The sequence below is a fragment of the Salmo trutta genome, chromosome 3, assembly GCF_901001165.1.
Source record: "Salmo trutta chromosome 3, fSalTru1.1, whole genome shotgun sequence".
Taxonomy (NCBI): domain Eukaryota; kingdom Metazoa; phylum Chordata; class Actinopteri; order Salmoniformes; family Salmonidae; genus Salmo; species Salmo trutta.
The window spans coordinates 50,680,817-50,701,095 of NC_042959.1; the positions used below are offsets into that span (position 1 = coordinate 50,680,817).

Genomic DNA, 20,279 nt, shown 5'->3' on the forward strand with positions numbered 1-20,279 from the left:
TAAACAAAGATTTCTCCTCACCAGCATTCACTCTAATTTTGCCCTCTTCCCAAAGCATGACCTTCATGTGGTGTCTATTACATGTAATATCTACATTTATGGAATGGAAGTAACAGTAACTAATAACTTCACCATATGGAATTTGGCATATGGTATTACTAGGTCAAATATGTATGTGTAATTATGGGTATTGATGAATGGTAGCCGTCCTCTTCAACATGCATGCATGCATCCATACACACACACACACACACACACACACACACACACACACACACACACACACACACACACACACACACACACACACACACACACACACACACACACACACACACACACAATTAAAAACACAGTATATACATAGTTCCTGCATGCAGCCATACACTATTATTCTATAAACAACATAGTATTGTATGTTCTGTGTACAGCTCTGTGAAGATATATGCCACACACTCTGACTGTTTTTCATCTCCTCACTGGAAATATGACACTGGCCTCTGACATTTTAGAACCCACTTCCTCCCCCCCTCCCCCCACACTTGTCTCCTCTCCTCCTCCACTCTCTGTCCCTCTCTCTGTCCCTCCTCTGCCTGTCTCTGTGTCAGTGTGCCAGTCTGATGTTTGGAAGCCCTCACTCATATCAGAGTTGTATATTTATCTCCATGCCGCCACTCCTCCAGGCCCCATCGCCTAATAAGGCCTGTGCAGGGAGAGAGAGAGAGAGAGAGAGAGAGCAGGAGGAGAGGAGCGAGAAAGGGAGAGAGAAGAGAGGAGTTCAGAGAGACGGAATGAGAGGAGTAGAGAGGGAAAAAGGAGAGGGTGGGAACGGTTTGGACAATGGGAATCCAGACTATTTTCCCACGTGTGTGTGTGTGTGTGTGTATGTGCATGCATGCGAGTGAGTGAGTGAGTGAGTGAGTGAGTGAGTGAGTGAGTGTGTGTGTGTGTGTGTGTGTGTGTGTGTGTGTGTGTGTGTGTGTGTGTGCGTGCGTGCGTGCGTGCGTGTGTGTGTGTGTGTACTCGGATGCTGCCTGTGAGTGTGTGCACTCGGTTTGCTTGGTCGTTACATCATATTTGCTGCTATTTTACTACCGATTACACTCGTATGAGCAAGTGACATAAAGACATTAAATAACCTAGTTATCGCTGAGAATTCTCCATCTAAGACCTCACCAGTGATGCATATCGTTCATAATGTGGCTTTGTGTTGTGTGGGAGCAGTGTATAGTACCCTCTTGTTTCTATGTATATCTGTGTATGGTTATTGTAAGACCACATCATTGCACTGACTCAAATTTGTGTGCCATTCTTCCCCACAATGCACTTCAAAAAGCTGGGAGGTGAATAGGCATTGTTTACTGTACAGTACCCTCTGTCCATACAGCAAAAGCCTTGCGCTAACAGTCCTTGTCCTGAAATACAATCCCAAACCACCTTCTCACATCCTGTGTTCTCTCCTCTCTTTCACTATCGCTTTTTCCTGAGTGTTTTCTCCATCAACTGTAACATCCTTCTGGAAGTCAGGGGGATATTCTGCTTTAAAGTGCTTAGTGCTGCTGACACACTGGTGTACTGCTCATAGTGTAGTATCACTTCTGTGAACTGTCACCTGGTTGCTTTTGCTCTTAACCATGCGGTGTATTGAATTACCACTATGTTCAGTGTCCTTGCCATCCGGGATCCTTGGGACGTCACCCCATTGAAGTTCACATTTAAAATGGGCAAGGTAAGGGGTACTGGTCAAGGTCAGGGACATCCAAGGATCCCAGATAGCACTAACCCTATTTCATCAAGTCATCAAGTCATGTACAATCGTCCCATCTCCTTCTATCCTACAGAAATGCACCTTCACAATATAGACACCCCAAGGAGCCGATGGGAGCAGGGCTTGCGGCCGCCATGGGTCACCCGATTGGCTGGAGGGCAAAGCCCCGCCTCTTCAGGGGTGGAGTCAGACACAGAGAGCAGCAGCACAGAGAGTGAGAGGGTAAGGAGGAGTGGGTCTCACGTTAACTTGCGTCAGGTGGCTGGTTGGGTTGGTTGTTTATTCTGGTAATGTGGTCAGAGTCAGACGCTGCGATCCAAAGCAACACAACATATACATCAGTGTATGTGTCCAACGCTGGAATTGAACCGGTAACTTTGGCGCCGCAGTCATCGCACTCTAACCAACTGAGCCACCGGAATGACTTTTAGATCCAGGTTGAATAGTCTCTTTTCAGTCTTCTGTGTGTCTCTTCTCTACCTCTCAGTCTCCAGCCAAACGTTTAGAGGCACGGTCACCGAGGATCCTACTATTGCCCTCCATGCTGCAACAGCGAATCACAGAGATCGACCAGCAGAGGGAGGAGCTAAAGATAGAGGTGAGACACCGAGGGATTAATGAATGAACCAAGTTAAACCCTGATTGTGTCTCATATCAAACCGTTTTTATGAAGAGTGGTGGCTGTTCAGTAAATGTACCTGATGAAGTCTGATTCTGGATCTGTTCAAAACAAACCAACTCCTTTTTTCTAATGTCTCCTTCAAAGGCACATTCTGCATTCTTCTTTGTGGGACTGACCTCTCTATCTCTCTCCTGTCTGCCACTCCAGCTGCAGCTGGAGATAGCCCTGTTGGAGGGCGAGCTGCAGGAGGAGAGGAACGAGCTACGCAGACACACTCTGGGTCTACAGACACTGCAGGAGGAAGGCAGGCACAAGGAGACACACAGACAGACGGACAGACAGAAGGTCAGTAGTACTGTACACACAAGGAGCATGAGAAGCCACGCAGACAGTCACAGACAGACTGACGGACGGTTAGCGGTACACAGACAGAGCTCCATTCAATACCATCCAAAGCATCCTGTCTTCAGGCGGTATGTTTGTGTCTCATGGTTTGGGACTCGAGAGTGATATGGCCTGAACATGAGTAGCTATAGCAGTGAGGTAGACACCGAGTCACTCCATGTGACACTTTACACTATAGGCCTAAGCTATGTGATAGCGGAATGATCTGACAAACAGATGGATCTTTATATAAAGAGACGACTGTTCCCTCTCTCTCATCCTCCTCTTTTCTCTCTCTCTGTAGGAGCGAGCCAGTCTGGAGGTGGAGAGGGCCCGGGTTGAGGAGCTGAGGAGTAGGTTGGTGGAGAAGGAGACACTGATCCCCAGTCAGCCAGAGGGCCAGAGAGAGCAGCTACTGGTCCAACTACAACAGGTGATTTACTGATCCAGGAACAGTCACTGACTGGGGTGGTATTCATTAAGGCACGCAATGTTTTAAAACATTTTGCAAAAGAAAAAGAGCGCTTTTAAGTCCAGGTTGTTTCAGAGGCAGTGTGAGACCATGCTGTCACTAGCACCTGAATTCAACTGTTTAGTACCTTATGAATAGTACCCAGTTAACTGATTTTCTGCCTTTGCCATGAGACTGCGTGTAAAAGAGAATGCACTGCATCTTCTTCCTGTTCGTCTGGCTAGATGTAGTAGGGGCAGTTCACAGGTAGCCTAGCCTGGCAGGGTGACATCACCTGCCCTGAGACCTGAAGTGAAGTCAACTTTGTGCAGTGGAGAGCTAGCTTTTGGCTCTAGCCTCATATACAGTTGAATTCGGGTGCTAGTGACAGCATGCTCTCACATTGCCTCTGGTTGGAACCCATTTAACATCATGTGTTCTAATTCAAATCTCTCTGGTCATGGTTATAAAGGATTGCATGAGAACCCAAGGGGAAAGAAGAGGAAAGAGTGCATAAGGACATGAGGACGAAGATACAGTATAACAAACAACAGCGCCATAGAACGTAGCCCTAGCCACATTCACAACTTACTGCCTTGGGACACGATAGATAGCTAAGCTGGCCTCAGGGGCACAAAGACATAGTTCCGTTCTATTTCTGTTAAGTTACTGTATGTTCTTTCTTGTCGGCGGTACTAGTTATCTTTGTAGTACCTCTTCTACCTGATAGGTCAAAGTGTCATAAAGGTATCTGAGACAGACATGCAGGCAGACAAAGGGTTCATTGTGCATTTTGGCAGTGACACTGACATGGCGTGTCATTCTGATGACAGAGGATGTGTCCCACATGGCACCCTATTCCCAATATAGTGCAGTACTTTTAACAAGAGTCCTGGTCAAAAGAAGTGTACTATATAGAGAATAGGGTGGCCTTTGGGACACACACTAGAGACCTAGGACTTAGGGTTTATGGTCTGTGTTTAATTCATGTTCTTGAATGGAGTGGTCTAATCAGTTGTTTTTTGTTTTAGTGTTCTAAGCCACAGGCTCTTTCTGTACTAATCGACAGCTTTCTTCCATTTTCTGTCTGTTCCTCTCCTTCTGCATCTTTATTCATCACTTTCTCTCTCTGCATCCCTCCATCACACTCTCTTTTTCTCTCCATTTCTCTCTGTTCCGTCTCTCTTTCCTCTGTCTCTCTCTCTCTCCCTCCATCCTGCTCTCTTTCTCTCTCTCTGTTCCATCTCTCTTTCCCTCCGTCCCTCTCTCTCTCTCTCTTCCAGGAGAAAGAGATGGTGGATGCAGCCGGCCGGGTGTTCGAGGACTGGGAATTCCGTGTCCTGGAGAGCGAGGCCGGAATAGAGGAGGAGGAGAGCGAAGGAAAGATTGAAGGGAAGGAGAGCGGGAACGAGGAAGATAAGGAGAAGGAGATCTCATGCCAAAAGCATGCTGTCAACTCAGCGCAGGTAAGCCAGGGTTGACAAATAAAAGACGACAACATTTCAGAGAATCTCACATCTCCAAGCAGGTTCTACTGGTTTGGTTAGAAGCGTATCCCCCACCACAGACTCTCTCTAAATGCCCCCCCCCCCCACTCTGTGCCCCCAATGGTAGTCACTCTCTGTTTGGAAACGGCTTCTCACAAGTAACCCCCATCCCCTCATCCTCCTCTTCTCAAACGGAGACATGAACGTGAACTCTCCCTTCTCCTCACACTATACGGCATCACCCTCCACTGTCACATGACTGCACAAACAAGTTAGGCAATTGCATCAGAAGCCCCTTAGGGAGGGAGGGAGGGAGGGAGGGAGGGAGGGAGGGAGGGAGGGAAAGTGGAGAAAGATGTATAGATGAAGGGAGAGCTGGTCAATTGAGGAATTGGAGGAGGAGAGGAGAGGGACTAAAAGTAGAGAATGGAGAGGGAAGGTTAAAGGGGTATGGTGATAGTGGTGGGGAGGGGTTGAAGGATAAAAAGAAGGGTTGTATCGTGAGGAGAGAGAAGAAAGAGGATAAACTTAGGATATCATGTGATGAGGTGGAAAAGTGGGAGAATAGAGAAAGATAGATGAAACAAGTGATAGTGATGGAAAGAGAGGAGGAGAGAGTGGGAGAGAGTTGATTCAGCTGCACTGTGGCCTTGCTTGGGTTGACAGCTCATCTCTATACCACTCTCTCTCTCGGTCTCTGTCTCGGTCTCTCTCTCTCTGTCTTTCTCTTTCTCTATCTCCTCCTCTCTGACATATTAACTGTGCTGAGCTGACATCACTAATTCTTTCTTCCCTGTCATCTCTCACTCCTCTCCTCTGTTATTCATCTCTCACTCCTCTCCTCTGTTATTCATCCCTCACTCCTCTCCTCTGTCATTCATCTCTCACTCATCTCCTCTGTCATTCATCTCTCACTCCTCTCCTCTGTTATTCATCTCTCACTCCTTTCCTCTGTTATTCATCTCTCACTCCTCTCCTCTGTTATTCATCCCTCACTCCTCTCCTCTGTTATTCATCCCTCACTCCTCTCCTCTGTCATTCATCTCTCACTCCTCTCCTCTGTTATTCATCTCTCACTCCTCCTCTGTTATTCATCTCTCACTCCTCTCCTCTGTTATTCATCCCTCACTCCTCTCCTCTGTCATTCATCTCTCACTCCTCTCCTCTGTTATTCATCTCTCACTCCTCTCCTCTGTTATTCATCCCTCACTCCTCTCCTCTGTCATTCATCTCTCACTCCTCTCCTGTTATTCATCTCTCCCTCCTCTCCTGTTATTCATCTCTCACTCCTCTCCTCTGTTATTCATCTCTCACTCCTCTCCTCTGTTATTCATCTCTCACTCCTCTCCTCTGTTATTCATCTCTCACTCCTCTCCTCTGTTATTCATCTCTCACTCCTCTCCTCTGTTATTCATCTCTCACTCCTCTCCTCTGTTATTCATCTCTCCCTCCTCTCCTCTGTTATTCATCTCTCACTCCTCTCCTCTGTCATTCATCTCTCCCTCCTCTCCTCTGTTATTCATCCCTCACTCCTCTCCTCTGTCATTCATCTCTCACTCCTCTCCTCTGTTATTCATCCCTCACTCCTCTCCTCTGTCATTCATCTCTCACTCCTCTCCTCTGTTATTCATCCCTCACTCCTCTCCTCTGTTATTCATCTCTCACTCCTCTCCTCTGTTATTCATCTCTCACTCCTCTCCTCTGTTATTCATCTCTCCCTCCTCTCCTCTGTTATTCATCTCTCACTCCTCTCCTCTGTCATTCATCTCTCACTCCTCTCCTCTGTTATTCATCTCTCACTCCTCTCCTCTGTCATTCATCTCTCCCTCCTCTCCTCTGTTATTCATCTCTCACTCCTCTCCTCTGTCATTCATCTCTCCCTCCTCTCCTCTGTTATTCATCTCTCACTCCTCTCCTCTGTCATTCATCTCTCACTCCTCTCCTCTGTTATTCATCCCTCACTCCTCTCCTCTGTTATTCATCCCTCACTCCTCTCCTCTTTTATTCATCTCTCACTCCTCTCCTCTGTTATTCATCCCTCACTCCTCTCCTCTGTCATTCATCTCTCACTCCTCTCCTCTGTCATTCATCTCTCCCTCCTCTCCTCTGTTATTCATCCCTCATCTCCTCTCATAACTCAAATGGATGTTGGAAGGTGTGCCATTGAACATACCTAGAGTAATTGACTATTAACACAAGACATGAGACATAACAGATAAGATACTGCGCATATTTAAAACAACAACTCTATAGTACTAACAACAACAACATCATCTGTCTAGCATGCCAGTGAACACGCAGTACATGAATTACAGGAGACAGAATGATGCGATGTTTAATATTAAGTGCCTGACGTTTCATTGGTTGATTTCTTTTCTTCATTCATTGATTTCTTCAGGAGCGAGTCCAGCAGCTTGAGAAGCAGTTGAAGGAGATGGAGAGAGAGAAGGACAGAGAGATGAATGCCTTGAGGAAGGAGAGGAAAGAGTTGCTCCACCCTGCTCAAAGGGTAATAAGGGAACAGACACTGATGATCAGCAAATGTCATAACTTTAACTTTATTTATTTATTATTTATCGGGGAAATTATTATGTCTTATATTCCCGGTGGCTCAAGTATGATAAATATGATACATTAAATCAAGTGTCTGAAGTCCCGCTTGTGCCGTCAAACCCCTGCAACTTATCCAGAGCACTGCAGCCCGCCTCGTTTTCAACCTTCCCAAGTTCTGTCATGTCACCTACTGATCTACTGATAGCTACGTTATTGAGGGAAAATGAACTTTCTATGCCTGTAATATGTGGTTGTCCCACCTAGCTATCTTAAGATGAATGTACAAACTGCGTCTGCTAAATGACTAAAATGTAAAATATAAATGAAGTGCTTGGAAGCTAGATAAGAATGTCCATTGTTGCTAGTGTTTTCATTCAATATTCATAATGGTTGTCTGAAGCGCCTAAGTGTATGACTTGTCAACTCCCTGCTTGGACAGTGATATTGTTTGCTGTTGAACCAATGACATGCCTTTGATTAGAATTATAACAGGGCAAGTTGAAAAGGGGGAGGAGACTAGTTAGAGACAGGGAAAGAGCACAACTGAGCATAGAGAGTGAGCGAGAGAGAGGCATGACTGAAGGGAGGGAGGGAGGGAAGAAACAGGGAAGAGAAAAGCAGAACAGGGGAGGGTGACTATGAGGGAGAGAAAGAGAGGGAGTGAGAGAAGACAAGCTGAGATAACTTAAAAGCGTCGCAACAACACCGGTAAGCTGAGAGACACTACAAATCAAATATGCATGCTTCAAGTGTCTGTAGATTGGGTTAATCAGAAAAGGCATTTAATACAGGCTAAGTGTGTCAGTTAATACTAGGACGAGAGAGGGAGTGCACAAGGAAGTGGCAGATAGGGGGAGAAAGGAGGGACAGACAGTGTGTTTCTGTACAACTGTGTCTGAATGCAATATGACTTTGTATGACATGCTAGGGTAGTCATATGGGTAGTAGTCACTAATGAGAAGAGATGGAACTGTTTTTGTCAGAGAGAAATTGATTTCATTGCTCATCCAGACACGAGAGAGAGAGAGAGAGAGAGAGAGAGACTGAGACGGGTTAACAGAGAATGCATGCCGCTTCTGAATTGCTCATGTGTCTGTGAGTCAGGGAGAAGGGGTGGGAGGGAAGGAGTGAAAGCGAGATATAGTGAGAGGGAGATCATTTTTTTTAACTCATTAGGGTGGTTCCTGAGAGCTGGCATGCGTTTTCCATTCTCAGTGAGTTGCAGAATGTATTTTACTACTTGTTACACTCCCACTATGTCATTTCATTATGTGCCATGGCTAAATGTTGACACAACCGTCTTAGTGTGTCGTGTGGTCATCCAGGTCTGATGACTGACGGTCTGGCCAACCTAACTGACATGTCTAGGTCATTATAACAACATTCACTTGTCTCTTTTTTCACTCTCCTCTTCACGGCTGAGTTTATGCCATAACCGGTTATATAACGGTCATACTCCCATTTCCTATCAGGTCTTGAAAGAGAAGAAGCCACTCACTGATTGGTCCAACATCCCCAGCTCGGTCCCTTGCATGATGTCACTCTCGCCGCTGACCATTCACAAATCACCTCAGGTGTGTTGCCGGGCCGTTACCATTGACATGGATCATGTTTGCCAATTGTATGTGACACATACAGTGGCAAGAAAAAGTATGTGAACCCTTTGGAATTACCTGGATTTCTGCATAAATTGATAATAACATTTGATCTGATCTCCATCCAAGTCACAACAATAGACAAACACATTCTGCTTAAACTAGTAACACACAAACAATTATACGTTTTCATGTCTTTATTGAACACCCCATCTAAACATTCACAGTTTAGGGTGGGAAAAGTATGTGAACCCTTGGATTTAATAACTGGTTGACCCTCCTTTGGCAGCAATAAACTCAACCAAACGTTTTCTGTAGTTGCTGATCAGACCTGCACAACGGTCAGGAGGAATTTTGGACCATTCATCTTTACAAAACTGTTTCAGTTCAGCAATATTCTTAGGATGTCTGGTGTGAACCGCTCTCGAGGTCATGCCACAACATTTTAAAATCGGGTTGAAGTCAGGACTCTGACTGGGCCACTCCAGAAGGCTTATTTTCTTCTGTTGAAGCCATTCTGTTGTTGATTTACTTCTGTGTTTTGGGTTGTTGTCCTGTTGCATCACCCAACTTCTGCTGAGCTTCAATTGGCGGACAGATAGCCTTTCATTCTCCTGCAAAATGTCTTGATAAACTTGGGAATTCATTTTTCCGTCGATGATAGCAAGCTGTCCAGGCCCTGAGGCAGCAAAGCAGCCCCAAACCATGATGCTCCCTCCACCATACTTTACAGTTGGGATGAGGTTTTGATGTTGGTGTGCTGTGCCTTTTTTTCTCCACACATGTTCCTTCCAAACAACTCAACTTTAGTTGAATCTGTCCACAGAATATTTTGCCAGAAGCACTGTGGAACATCCAGGTGCTCTTTTGCGAACTTCAGACGTGCTGCAATGTTTTGTTTGGACAGCAGTGGCTTCTTCCGTGGTGTCCTCACATGAACACCATTTTTGTTTAGTGTTTTACGTATCGTAGACTCATCAACAGAGATGTTAGCATGTTCCAGATATTTCTGTAAATCTTTAGCTGACACTCTAGGATTCTTCTTAAACTCATTGAGCATTCTGCACTGTGCTCTTGCAGTCATCTTTGCAGGACGGCCACTCCTAGGGAGAGTAGCAACAGTGCTGAACTTTCTCCATTTGTAGACAATATGTCTTACCGTGGACTGATGAACATCAAGGCTTTTAGAGATACCTATGTAACCCTTTCCAGCTTTATACAAGTCAACAATTCTTAATATTAGGTCTTCTGAGATCTCGTTTTTTCGAGGCATGGTTCACATCAGGCAATGCTTCTTGTGAATAGCAAACAAAAATGTTGTGAGTGTTTCTTATAGGGCAGGGCAGCTCTAACCAACATCTCCAATCTTGTCTCATTGATTGGACTCTAGATGACTCCTGACTCCAATTAGCTTTTGGAGAAGTAATTAGCCTAGGGGTTCACATACTTTTCCCAACCTACAATGTCAATGTTTAAATTATGTATTCAATATAGACAAGACAATCATTTCTGTTATTAGTTTAAGCACACTGTGTTTGTCTATTGTTCTGACTATGATGAAGATCAGATCAAATTTTATGACAAATTTATGCAGAAATCCAGGTAAATCCAAAGGGTTCACATACTTTTTCTTGCCACTGTACATAAACACTGATTTGATTAACTTGTTGTTTTTCTCCTAGTAATGTACTGAAACACAAACTCACAGTGTTATTCCCTAACTTCAGGAACAAGCCAAAGAATCCGCCAGTTTATCCCGGAGACGGAGCTCGCACCGCAACAACAAGCTCGCTGATAGGCCGGTCTCGGCGCAAGGTGAGCTATGATTGGTGTTTAATTATGAATTCCTTTGTGTTTTTCATTTGCTTTACCTCAGAGCATTTATACATTTTTGCTTTCTCTTGCTCTTTGATCCTCTGTCTTTGTCTGTGTATTTGTTTAGTTTCACCCCATCTCTCTCTCTTTCTCTGCTGCTCTCTCTCTCTTTCTCTCGCTCTCCTCTCTCTCTCCCTCTCTCTCTCCCTGTCTCTCTCTCTCCCTGTCTCTCTCTGCTTCTCTCTTTCTCCATCTCTTTCTCTCTCTCTGCCTTTTCAGTTTCTGCTAAGGCGTGTCAGTAGCAGACGTAGCTGTGTGTTATTACCATGCCATGAGCAGGATATAGCTGTATGAACTGGATGAGCCAGTGGGGCTACTAGTCTATGGCTGTTCTTTAGAAATTCTGTTCAGTTTGTTTGCTCCACTGTTGCCTAAATCCCATTTCTAGGCTCTCTCTCTAACCCACTGTGTGTGTGTGTTTGTGCGTGTTTGTATGTCTGCACTGTCATCCATTCTCTCCCTCTATTTTCTCTCCTCTGCTCTCTCTATTCTCTCCCCCTTTCTCGTGCTCTCCTTACCATGTCTCTTATATAATATAATAAGTGCTGTGTGTGCTGTTTTTGTGTCCCTTCCTCTTTCTCTCTCACTCTCTCTATCTGTCTCTGTCTCTCTCTGTTTCTCTATCTCTTTCACAGGGCTGGTGAGAATGGTACCTGACAGTCCGAGCCCAGAGCGCTTCACTTCCCCCCTCCCCTCCCACCAGCACAGCAACGGGCACAGCAACGGGCACAGCAACGGGCACAGCAACGGGCACAGACCTGGGCCCAGCAATGGCAGTGGTCTCCTCACCCCCTGTAGCAGTGCTAGTAGCTCCCGTGCTGCCAGGTCAGTGGAGGGAAAAAATGTCTAAAGTCACACAAAGTTTAAAGGAACATGTTAGTGTGATTGTATTGTGAGTGAATAAGAGGAGGTAACTGATTGGCTGTCAGGAGGAGAGGGAATGGATGAGTTGTCTGTGGAAGATTGATTGGGTGATTGGGTCAGAGTGGAGATGTAGTTGATGTGAAGGGGAGTGTGATAGACTGGTCAGGTGAGTTTTCTAGGTGTGTGTGAGTGAAATATAAATGCAGCTCTCACTCTGTGTGGGCATGTGTGCTTGTGTCTGTATGTTTGTACGTCTGTGTCTGTGTCTCTGACGACAATAATGCCAATAACTCTGCTGACATGCATGTATTTTTCTTTCTCCCTCCAGCCCGAGTCTGGGACTGTTAAACCTGGTGGAGATTGAGAGGAGACTGAGGGAGGCCAAGGCAGAGAGAGAGCGGCTTCTCAAAGAGAGGGTGAGTCACCACCACTAACATCCCTAATCACCAGAGACACACAGCTTTAGACATGCTGGGTCATATTCATTAGGGCACACTGTAACAAAACGTTTAAAAACGTTTGTTTATTATTGGACGATTAATTCAGGTAGTCTCTCCCTATTTCAGTCAGTTTTCTTCTGTTTGTTGCTTAATGAACACAACCCTGTTGTGTGACAACTGACTGATTACCATACATAATTAACATGACCACCAGAAGAAAACAGACTGTGAAATGGAAGAACACTTCATAGAAAATGAACAAAACTGAACTATGTCATCACTACTGTGTCTCCAACACCGAGCAAATACACTCCCCAATGTATTTATTTGGACAGTGAAGCTAAAACTTGTTTTATATGAAGCATCAGTACAGAATTTCACCTTTTATTTTAGGGTATTTTCATACATATATGTTTTATTATTTAGAAATGAATGCACTTTATGTATCTAGTGCCCCCATTTTGAAGGTGTCATAAGTATTTGGACAATTTCACTTATAGTGTATTAAATGTAGTCAAAAGTTTAGTATTTGATCCCATATTCCTAGCACGCAATTATTACAACAAGCGTGTGACTCTACAAACTTGTTGGATGCATTTGCTGTTTGTTTTGGTTGTGTTTCAGATTATTTTATGCCCAATAGAAATGAATAGTAAATAATGTATTGTGTCATTTTGTGTCACTTTTATTGTAAATAAGAATATAATATATTTCTGAACACTTCTACATTCACGTGGATGCTACCATGATTACGGATAATCGTGAATGAATCGAGAATAATGATGAATGAGAAAGTTACAGATGCACAAGGATCATGCCCCCAAAACATGCTAACATTTTAAGTGAATTTGTCCAAATACTTATGACACCTTCAAATGGGGGGGATAGATGCATAAAGTGCTTTCATTTCTAAACAGTAAAACATATGTATGAAAATACCCTAAAATAAAATGTGACCTTCTGTACTGTCGCCTCATATAAAAAAAGTCATCTCAAATCCAAAATGCTGGCGTATAGAGGCAAATGAAGTTATAGCTTCACTGTCCAAATAAATACGTAGGGGAGTGTATATGCCTCAGCCTAGATATTGTACTTAATCTTAATCCCCCCGTTTTCAATAAAAGTATGCCTCTTTCTAAAAACGAAAAACTAATTGAAGAAGGTCTTCAAAGGGAGGCACCTTCTTCAATACGATTAATAAGGACACGAGGAGATAGGATACAAGGAAGTGGATAATTGAGATAGAGCCTGTGTGTTGATCCAGGAGGAAAGGAGGCAGGTGGTAGTGGAGGAGAGGAGGCAGAGGGAGCTGGAGGGTCGAGGAGCAGCAGAACTAGTAGAGTACCAGACCAGGCCAGTCCCTGACCCAGAGGAGCAGCCCAAAACCACCAGTCTAGTCCCCAGCTCCCCTGAGGTCTGTCTGTCTGTCTGTCTGTCTGTCTGTCTGTCTGTCTGTCTGTCTGTCTGTCTGTCTGTCTGTCTGCCTGTCTGTCTGTCTGTCTGTCTGTCTGTCTGTCTGTCTGTCTGTCTGTCTGTGTCTGTCTGTGTTCTCTATAGTGCTATACATCCTTTCTCCAACCTCTCCTTTCTCCCGGCTTATTGCTCTCTCAATCTGTCTTTCTTTCTGTCTGTCTCCTTCTCACTAATCTTGTAACGTTGATCTTTTTTTTTTGCATATTTATATTGAAATTATATACATTATACTCATTCTTTTTCTCAGCGCTCCCTACCTCTCTTCCTCTCTGCGAACTTTGACCTGCGGGCCCACGTGGAGTCGCTGGGTCACGGGGTGGCGGGGTGCATGGGCCTGCGTATGTCCCCTCGCCGCTGTGCCGGCTTCTTGACCAAGCGAGGAGGGCGGGTCAAGACCTGGAGGAGGAGGTGGTTCCTCTTCGATATGGACCACAGGCGGCTAGCCTACTACACAGGTGAGGGGGCTGAGAGAGAGAGACTGTGTGTGTGTGGTGGGTGTTGGTATGTATAAGCCTAAATGCTAGGGTTGTCGCGGTGACCCTTTTACCGCCACACCGGCAGTCATGAGTCATGACCACTGTAAATTTCCATGTGACGTTAAGGTAATCTCCTGTTATGCACTCTGGACATGCTTAGATAGTACCCAACTTGCTAATGATCATCAGTTCCTAATGGCCTAGTATTCAGGGCTCTGTTGTCCCTCTAACCACTCTGACATCAATGCAAATTAATTAAAAAATTTCATCAAAACAGTATTGTGCTTTTAAAACTCACCTCACTGTGAGGATCAATTTGAAGAAAGAAGTTCAACAGCAGGTTGAACCTGAGTGTAAGACATGGTTATTGTAGATGTTGTTTCAAAGCCTAATGGACAGCTTTCTAAGGTGATGATATTTTAAAAACACCCGTAGGCATATTATAGTTTATGCATCAAAATCAAAACAAATCAAACTTTATTTGTCACATGCGCCGAATGCATGTGTAGACCTTACCGTGAAATGCTTACTTACAAGCGCTTAACAATGCAGTTCAAGAAAGAGTTAAGAAAATATTTACCAAATGAAATAAAGTAAAAAATAATAAAAAGTAACACAATAAAATAACAATAACAAGGCTATATGCAGGGGGTACCGGTACCGAGTCAATGTACAGGTTAGTCGAGGTAATTTGTACATGTAGGTAGGGGTGAACTGACTATGCATAGATAATAAACAGCGAGTAGCAGCAGTGTAAAAAACAAATGTAAATAATCCTGTGGCCATTTTGTTAATTATACAGAAGGCTTGGGGGTTGAAGCTGTTAATGAACCTTTTGGTCCTAGACTTGGCGCTCCGGTACCGCTTGCCATGCGGTAGCAGAGAAAAAGGTCTATGACTTGGGTGACTGGAGTCTTTGACAATTATTTGGGCTTTTCTCTGACACCGCCTAGTATATAGGTCCTGGATGGCAGGAACTTGATCACAGTGATGTACTGGGCCGTAAAGGCATTACCCTCCGTAGTGCCTTGCGGTCAGATGCCGAGCAGTTACCATACCAGGCAGTGATGCAACCGGTCAGGATGCTCTCGATGGTGCAGCTGTAGAACTTTTTGAGGATCTGGGGACCCATGCCAGTCTCTTGAGGGGGAAAAGGTGTTGTTGTGACCTCTTTATGACTGTCTTGGTGTGTTTGGACCATGATAGTTCATTGGTGATGTGAACACCAAAGAACTTGAAACTCTCGACCCGCTCCACTACAGCCCTGTCGATGTTAATGGGGGCCTGTTCGGCCCGCCTTTTCCTGTAGTCCACGATCAGCTCCTTTGTCTTGCTCACATTGAGGGAGAGGTTGTTGTCCTGGCACCACACTGCCAGGTCTCTGACCTCCTTCCTATAGGCTGTCTCATCGTTGTCGGTGATCAGGCCTACCACTGTTGTGTTGTCAGCAAACTTAATGATTGTGTTGGGGTCGTGTTTGGCCACTCAGTCGTGGGTGAACAGGGAGTACAGGAGGGGACTAAGCACACACCCCTGAGGGCCCCCAGTGTTGAGTATCAGTGTAGCAGACGTGTTGTTGCCTAACCTTACCACCTGGGGGCGGCCCGTCAGGAAGTCCAGGATCCAGTTGCAGAGGGAGGTGTTTAGTCCCAGGGTCCTTAGTGATGAGCTTTGTGGGAACTATGGTGTTGAACACTGAGCTGCAGTCAATGAACAGCATTCTCACATAGGTGTTCCTTTTGTCCAGGTGGGAAAGGGCAGTGTGGAGTGCGATTGAGATTGCGTCATCTGTGGATCTGTTGGGCAGGTATGCGAATTGGAGTGTGTCTAGGGTATCCGGGAGGATGCTGTTGATGTGAGCCATGACCAGCCTTTCAAAGCACTTCATGTTTACTGATGTGAGTGCTACGGGGTGGTAATCATTTAGGCAGGTTATCTTCTCTTCCTTGGGCACAGGGACTATGGTGGTCTGCTTGAAACATGTAGGTATTACAAACTCAGTCAGGGAGAGGTTGAAAATGACAGTGAAGACACTTGCCAGTTGGTCCACGCATGCTTTGAGTACACGTCCTGGTAATCCGTCTGGCCCTGCGGCTTTGTGAATATTGACGTGTTTAAAGGTCTTGCTCACATCGGCTATCGAGAGCGTTATCACACAGTCATCCAGAACAGCTGGTGCTCTCATGCATGCTTCAGTGTTGCTTGCCTCGGAGCGAGCATAAAAGGCATTTAGCTCGTCAGGTAGGCTCGTGTCACTGGACAGCTCGCAGCTGGGTTTCCCTTTGTAGTCTGTAATAGTTTTCAAGCCCTGCCACATCCGACAAGCGTCAGAGCCGGTGTAGTAGGATTCAGTCTTAATCCTGTATAGACTCTTTGCTTGATTTATGGTTCGTCTGAGGGCATAACGGGATTGCATACACAGGCTTATGAGCCCAAGCCCATTTTCTTTTTTTCATTAAAATTATTATTGTGCAGTTATACAGTACTTATCGCTTATTATTCATGGCAGAAAAACATAAAATAAAACTATTTTAAAATGTCTTTGGTGCATAATTACCCCAAAATTAAACAAATTTGAGTAATCAATCGCCTTTGAGTGTGGATTGTATTAGTATGCATACTGGATGGACTGGTTACCTAATGCTATGCTCCAAAATGTCTATCCATGAGTCTGGGAGAGAACGTATAGCCCTAGGCGATGCAGTCAGTAAATTGAGTGTGCAGGGCGATTTTGAATGGCCTAGTAATAGCGAATGAATTGGGTGACACATTACCTTTAGCTATACAGAATATCTCACCGCCATGCATTTCCATCTCTTCCTCTCTCCTTTATTCCTTTCTCGAGCAGGCAGACGGGCTGTCAACAGTTTAATGAAATATGTTTCATTTGATAATGGGCATTCTAAATCAAAACTAATTTGACATATTAGTAAAGACAAGATTAAATTGAGAATAGTTTCATGGGTGAAAATATAATCACTTGATGAGAGAACAGCTGTGCAGCCTGAGGCAAGTAACAGAAACGCAAGCTTTTTTAAATACTTTCTCAAATCATGAATAGCCTGTAGTCGCATCATGCAGGGACGCAACTTTGGTTTTAGAAGTGGGAGGGACATAATTATTCAAAAAAAGTGAAGTCAGATAAACACTCTAAACAGCCTACTGCTCGGAGGCATCCCCATGGTCCTAAAGCACACCGTAGCCTAGTTTTGTATCACATTCCAAAACTGGGGGTGGACCATGTCCCCGTCCCCCGTCCCCAGTTAAAGTTGCGCCTCTGGCATGCAGCCCATATATGTTTTGATTTCTAAGAGATTCTAAGGTTTGTATCATTCACAACTAAAGTTGTGAAATAACTCTGAATCTAGCATAATATAGGACCTGTTTCAAATGATCACTTTTACGCTCAGGGACTAATTAGGGACTGATTTAGACCTGGGACACCAGGTGTGTGCAATTAATGATCAGGTAGAACAGAAACGCAACAGGCTCTCGACCTCGTAGGGTAAGAGTTGAGTATCCCTGGCCTATGGCATTGAGCATAGCCAGATAACATACAGTAGGCCAAATCATATTCTGTTCCTCCGAAATACATGTTCTTCATATCATGTTTCTTTAGACCTGCCTAAAATAAATAATGGATGTATTGTGATGGTGTATATTCAATTGATTTATTATACTTGATGTTGCAAGGTGTGCATCAGCAGCTTGTATTCAGGTTGTATTCGTGGAGGTCTGGAGATACTAAACGTGTTTATGTTAATTGCCGGTCAATTACCATGAGACTGGCAGTCTTTTGCATGACAATAACCGGCTGACAAAATGTAATGACCGCCACAGCCCTACTAAATGCCTATGTGATTTGTGTCTGTCTCTCTCTTTCTTTCTCTCGTTCTCTCTCTAATTGACTATTGTTTACCTTCAGACTGTGATGAGAGGAAGCTAAAAGGGGTGATCTACTTCCAGGCTATAGAGGAAGTCTACTATGACCACCTGCGCACAGCCACTTCAGTGAGTCCTCATATACAGTATTTTATCACCATAGACAGGGAACAATGTGCCCATGATATCACCGCAACTGTTAAAGAGATTATCCATTCATGCATTCAATGCTTGAACCAAGTCCCAAGAATTATCGCTCTCTCACCATTCATCTCACTCTCTCTCACTCTCCTCTCTCTCTCTCTCTCTCTCAGTCTCCGCGGCCCAGCCTTACGTTCTGTGTGAAGACGTACGAGCGCCTCTTCTTCCTGGTGGCGCCCAGCGCCGAGGCCATGAGGATCTGGATGGACGTCATTGTCACAGCAACAGACGAGCACAGCCGCTACTGACTTTGACTTTACACCTGCCCTCTTTCCTGTGTCTGTCTGACCTTCCCCTTGGGCTGAACCTCCATTCACCTGGCTGACTTGGGTAACCTGGCTACAGTTTCAGCAGTTTACATTATGTGGGGAAAACTGCGCCGAACATAATATTCAGGAAAGCGCTTCCTGAAGGAACTGACATTTGATTCTGGATAGTTTATTAGGAGCTTTGGTGGCATGGGACTGAGTGGCAGACTGTTACAGGTTCTGTGTGGAACAAGAGATGTTTAGAGGATGGAGGAGGGACAAGGCCATGGGAATATAAAGACGTGGATGTGCAAGCTGGAGCAACCATTGGACATCGTGGAGTCAGTGCCAACCATGATATACTGACAGACAAACCTATGATGTTTTTATTAGTCTCAAATCAGGATTTAATGGTTGGTGTCTCTCAACCAGCTGTGTTTGAGCTCCCTCTTGTGGCCAGATTGAAGTATTGAAGTACTACAGCTTCCGTTGAAATATACAGGTAGCTGCCAAAATAAAGGAAACACCAGCATAGTGTGTCTTAATAGGTTGTTGGGGCCACCACGAGCAAGAACAGCTTCAATGCACCTTTGTGTGGATTCTACAAGGGTCTGGAATTCTATTGGGGGGATGCGACACAATTCTTCCATAAGAAATGCCATACTTTTGTGTTTTGTTGATGGTGGTGGAAAACATTGTCTCAGGCACCGCTCCAGAATCTCTTATAAGTGTTCAATTGGCTTGAGATCTGGTGACTGAGTTGGCCATGGCATATGGCTTTACATAGTGTTAATGCTCATCAAATCATTCAGTGACCACTCGTGCCCTGTGGATGGGGGCATTGTCATCCTATGGTGGCATAGCCATGGTAGACAAAATAATAGCCAAAGTAATGGCCTGCCCAGCATTTTTATACATGACCCTAAGCATGATGGGATAGCAATTGTTTTAATAACTCAGTAACAACACCTGTGTGGAAGCACCTGCATTCAATATACTTTGCATTCCTCATTAACTCAAGTGTTTCCATTATTTTGGCAATAACCTGTACATGTATATCTATGTTGACTAAATATATATTTTTCATCTGTCAAAAGGGCTGTTCAGAGTCAATAAAAACACTGACCGAGCATTCAGTTCTCAAAATGGATTGTTTTTTTTTACTATCAACACAGAAATACTATATGCTTATACATATGTATTATTACTATTATTTTTATTATTATCATTAAAGGTTATTCATACACTTTTGTTGACTCTTTGTGAAAACAACCTTCCCTACTGATTCCCATTGCTTTAATGTCTACTTGAAATCCACTTTTTAATCATGCTTTTATTTTTACTTTCCTGCCAGACAACTATAGAGCTATACAAACTGGCACCCACAATCAGATATATTAATTATGGTATTGACCGTTTCAAATTGATGGGAATTGAATGGGAACCATGTTTCTCTTGCCCCCAGCTGTTGTAACATGAAGAGAGGAGATTGTATTATTTGTTGAATTACAATGACAACAAAATGTATTTCCATTTCAAAATGAAGAAGAAGATAATATTGTCGAAGGTCCTCATCTGTTTTGGGAAGGGTATGTGTATCAAAGGAAGTGGTGCCGTTAAAACACTTACAACATCTGTCTCAGCCATACACCGTATAGATAAAGGTCTCAGAAAGCAATGCAGGTAAGAGTTGAACAATAACGACATGTTTATCAAAAATGTTTTTGCTTATTTTAACTTATCATTAACTACTGTAGTATTTCATTAATGTTATTTATGTGATACTGCCCAAGAAGCCGGTGTTTGGAGGATATATTGGAACGGGTTCGTCTTAGGCCGGCAAACCGTGCCAAAACATCTTCCAAACACCGGCTTCGAGGGCATTATCACTCGTATACAATGGGTTCAGTGTTGCCAACTAATTTTCAGGGTAAGTTGCTAGAGGCAGGTTGATTTGTTG

At 44.3% G+C, this 20,279-nt stretch overlaps 1 protein-coding gene across 1 annotated transcript in view; it reads left to right on the forward strand.

Moving 5' to 3' along the window:
• The window catches only part of LOC115177333 (pleckstrin homology-like domain family B member 3), a 33,600-nt gene extending 14,145 nt beyond the window's left edge, over positions 1–19,455 (forward strand). Inside the window, exons 2-15 of the mRNA XM_029738024.1 lie at positions 1,842–1,990; positions 2,256–2,366; positions 2,598–2,735; positions 3,079–3,207; positions 4,509–4,691; positions 7,111–7,221; positions 8,738–8,839; positions 10,588–10,675; positions 11,371–11,560; positions 11,928–12,015; positions 13,304–13,453; positions 13,760–13,967; positions 17,914–17,999; positions 18,185–19,455. Of these exons, the coding sequence (XP_029593884.1) occupies positions 1,844–1,990; positions 2,256–2,366; positions 2,598–2,735; positions 3,079–3,207; positions 4,509–4,691; positions 7,111–7,221; positions 8,738–8,839; positions 10,588–10,675; positions 11,371–11,560; positions 11,928–12,015; positions 13,304–13,453; positions 13,760–13,967; positions 17,914–17,999; positions 18,185–18,319 (1,866 nt within the window). The 5' untranslated portion in view covers positions 1,842–1,843 and the 3' untranslated portion in view covers positions 18,320–19,455. The remainder of the gene's footprint in view (positions 1–1,841; positions 1,991–2,255; positions 2,367–2,597; positions 2,736–3,078; positions 3,208–4,508; positions 4,692–7,110; positions 7,222–8,737; positions 8,840–10,587; positions 10,676–11,370; positions 11,561–11,927; positions 12,016–13,303; positions 13,454–13,759; positions 13,968–17,913; positions 18,000–18,184) is intronic.
• The last annotated feature ends 824 nt before the right edge of the window (positions 19,456–20,279 follow it).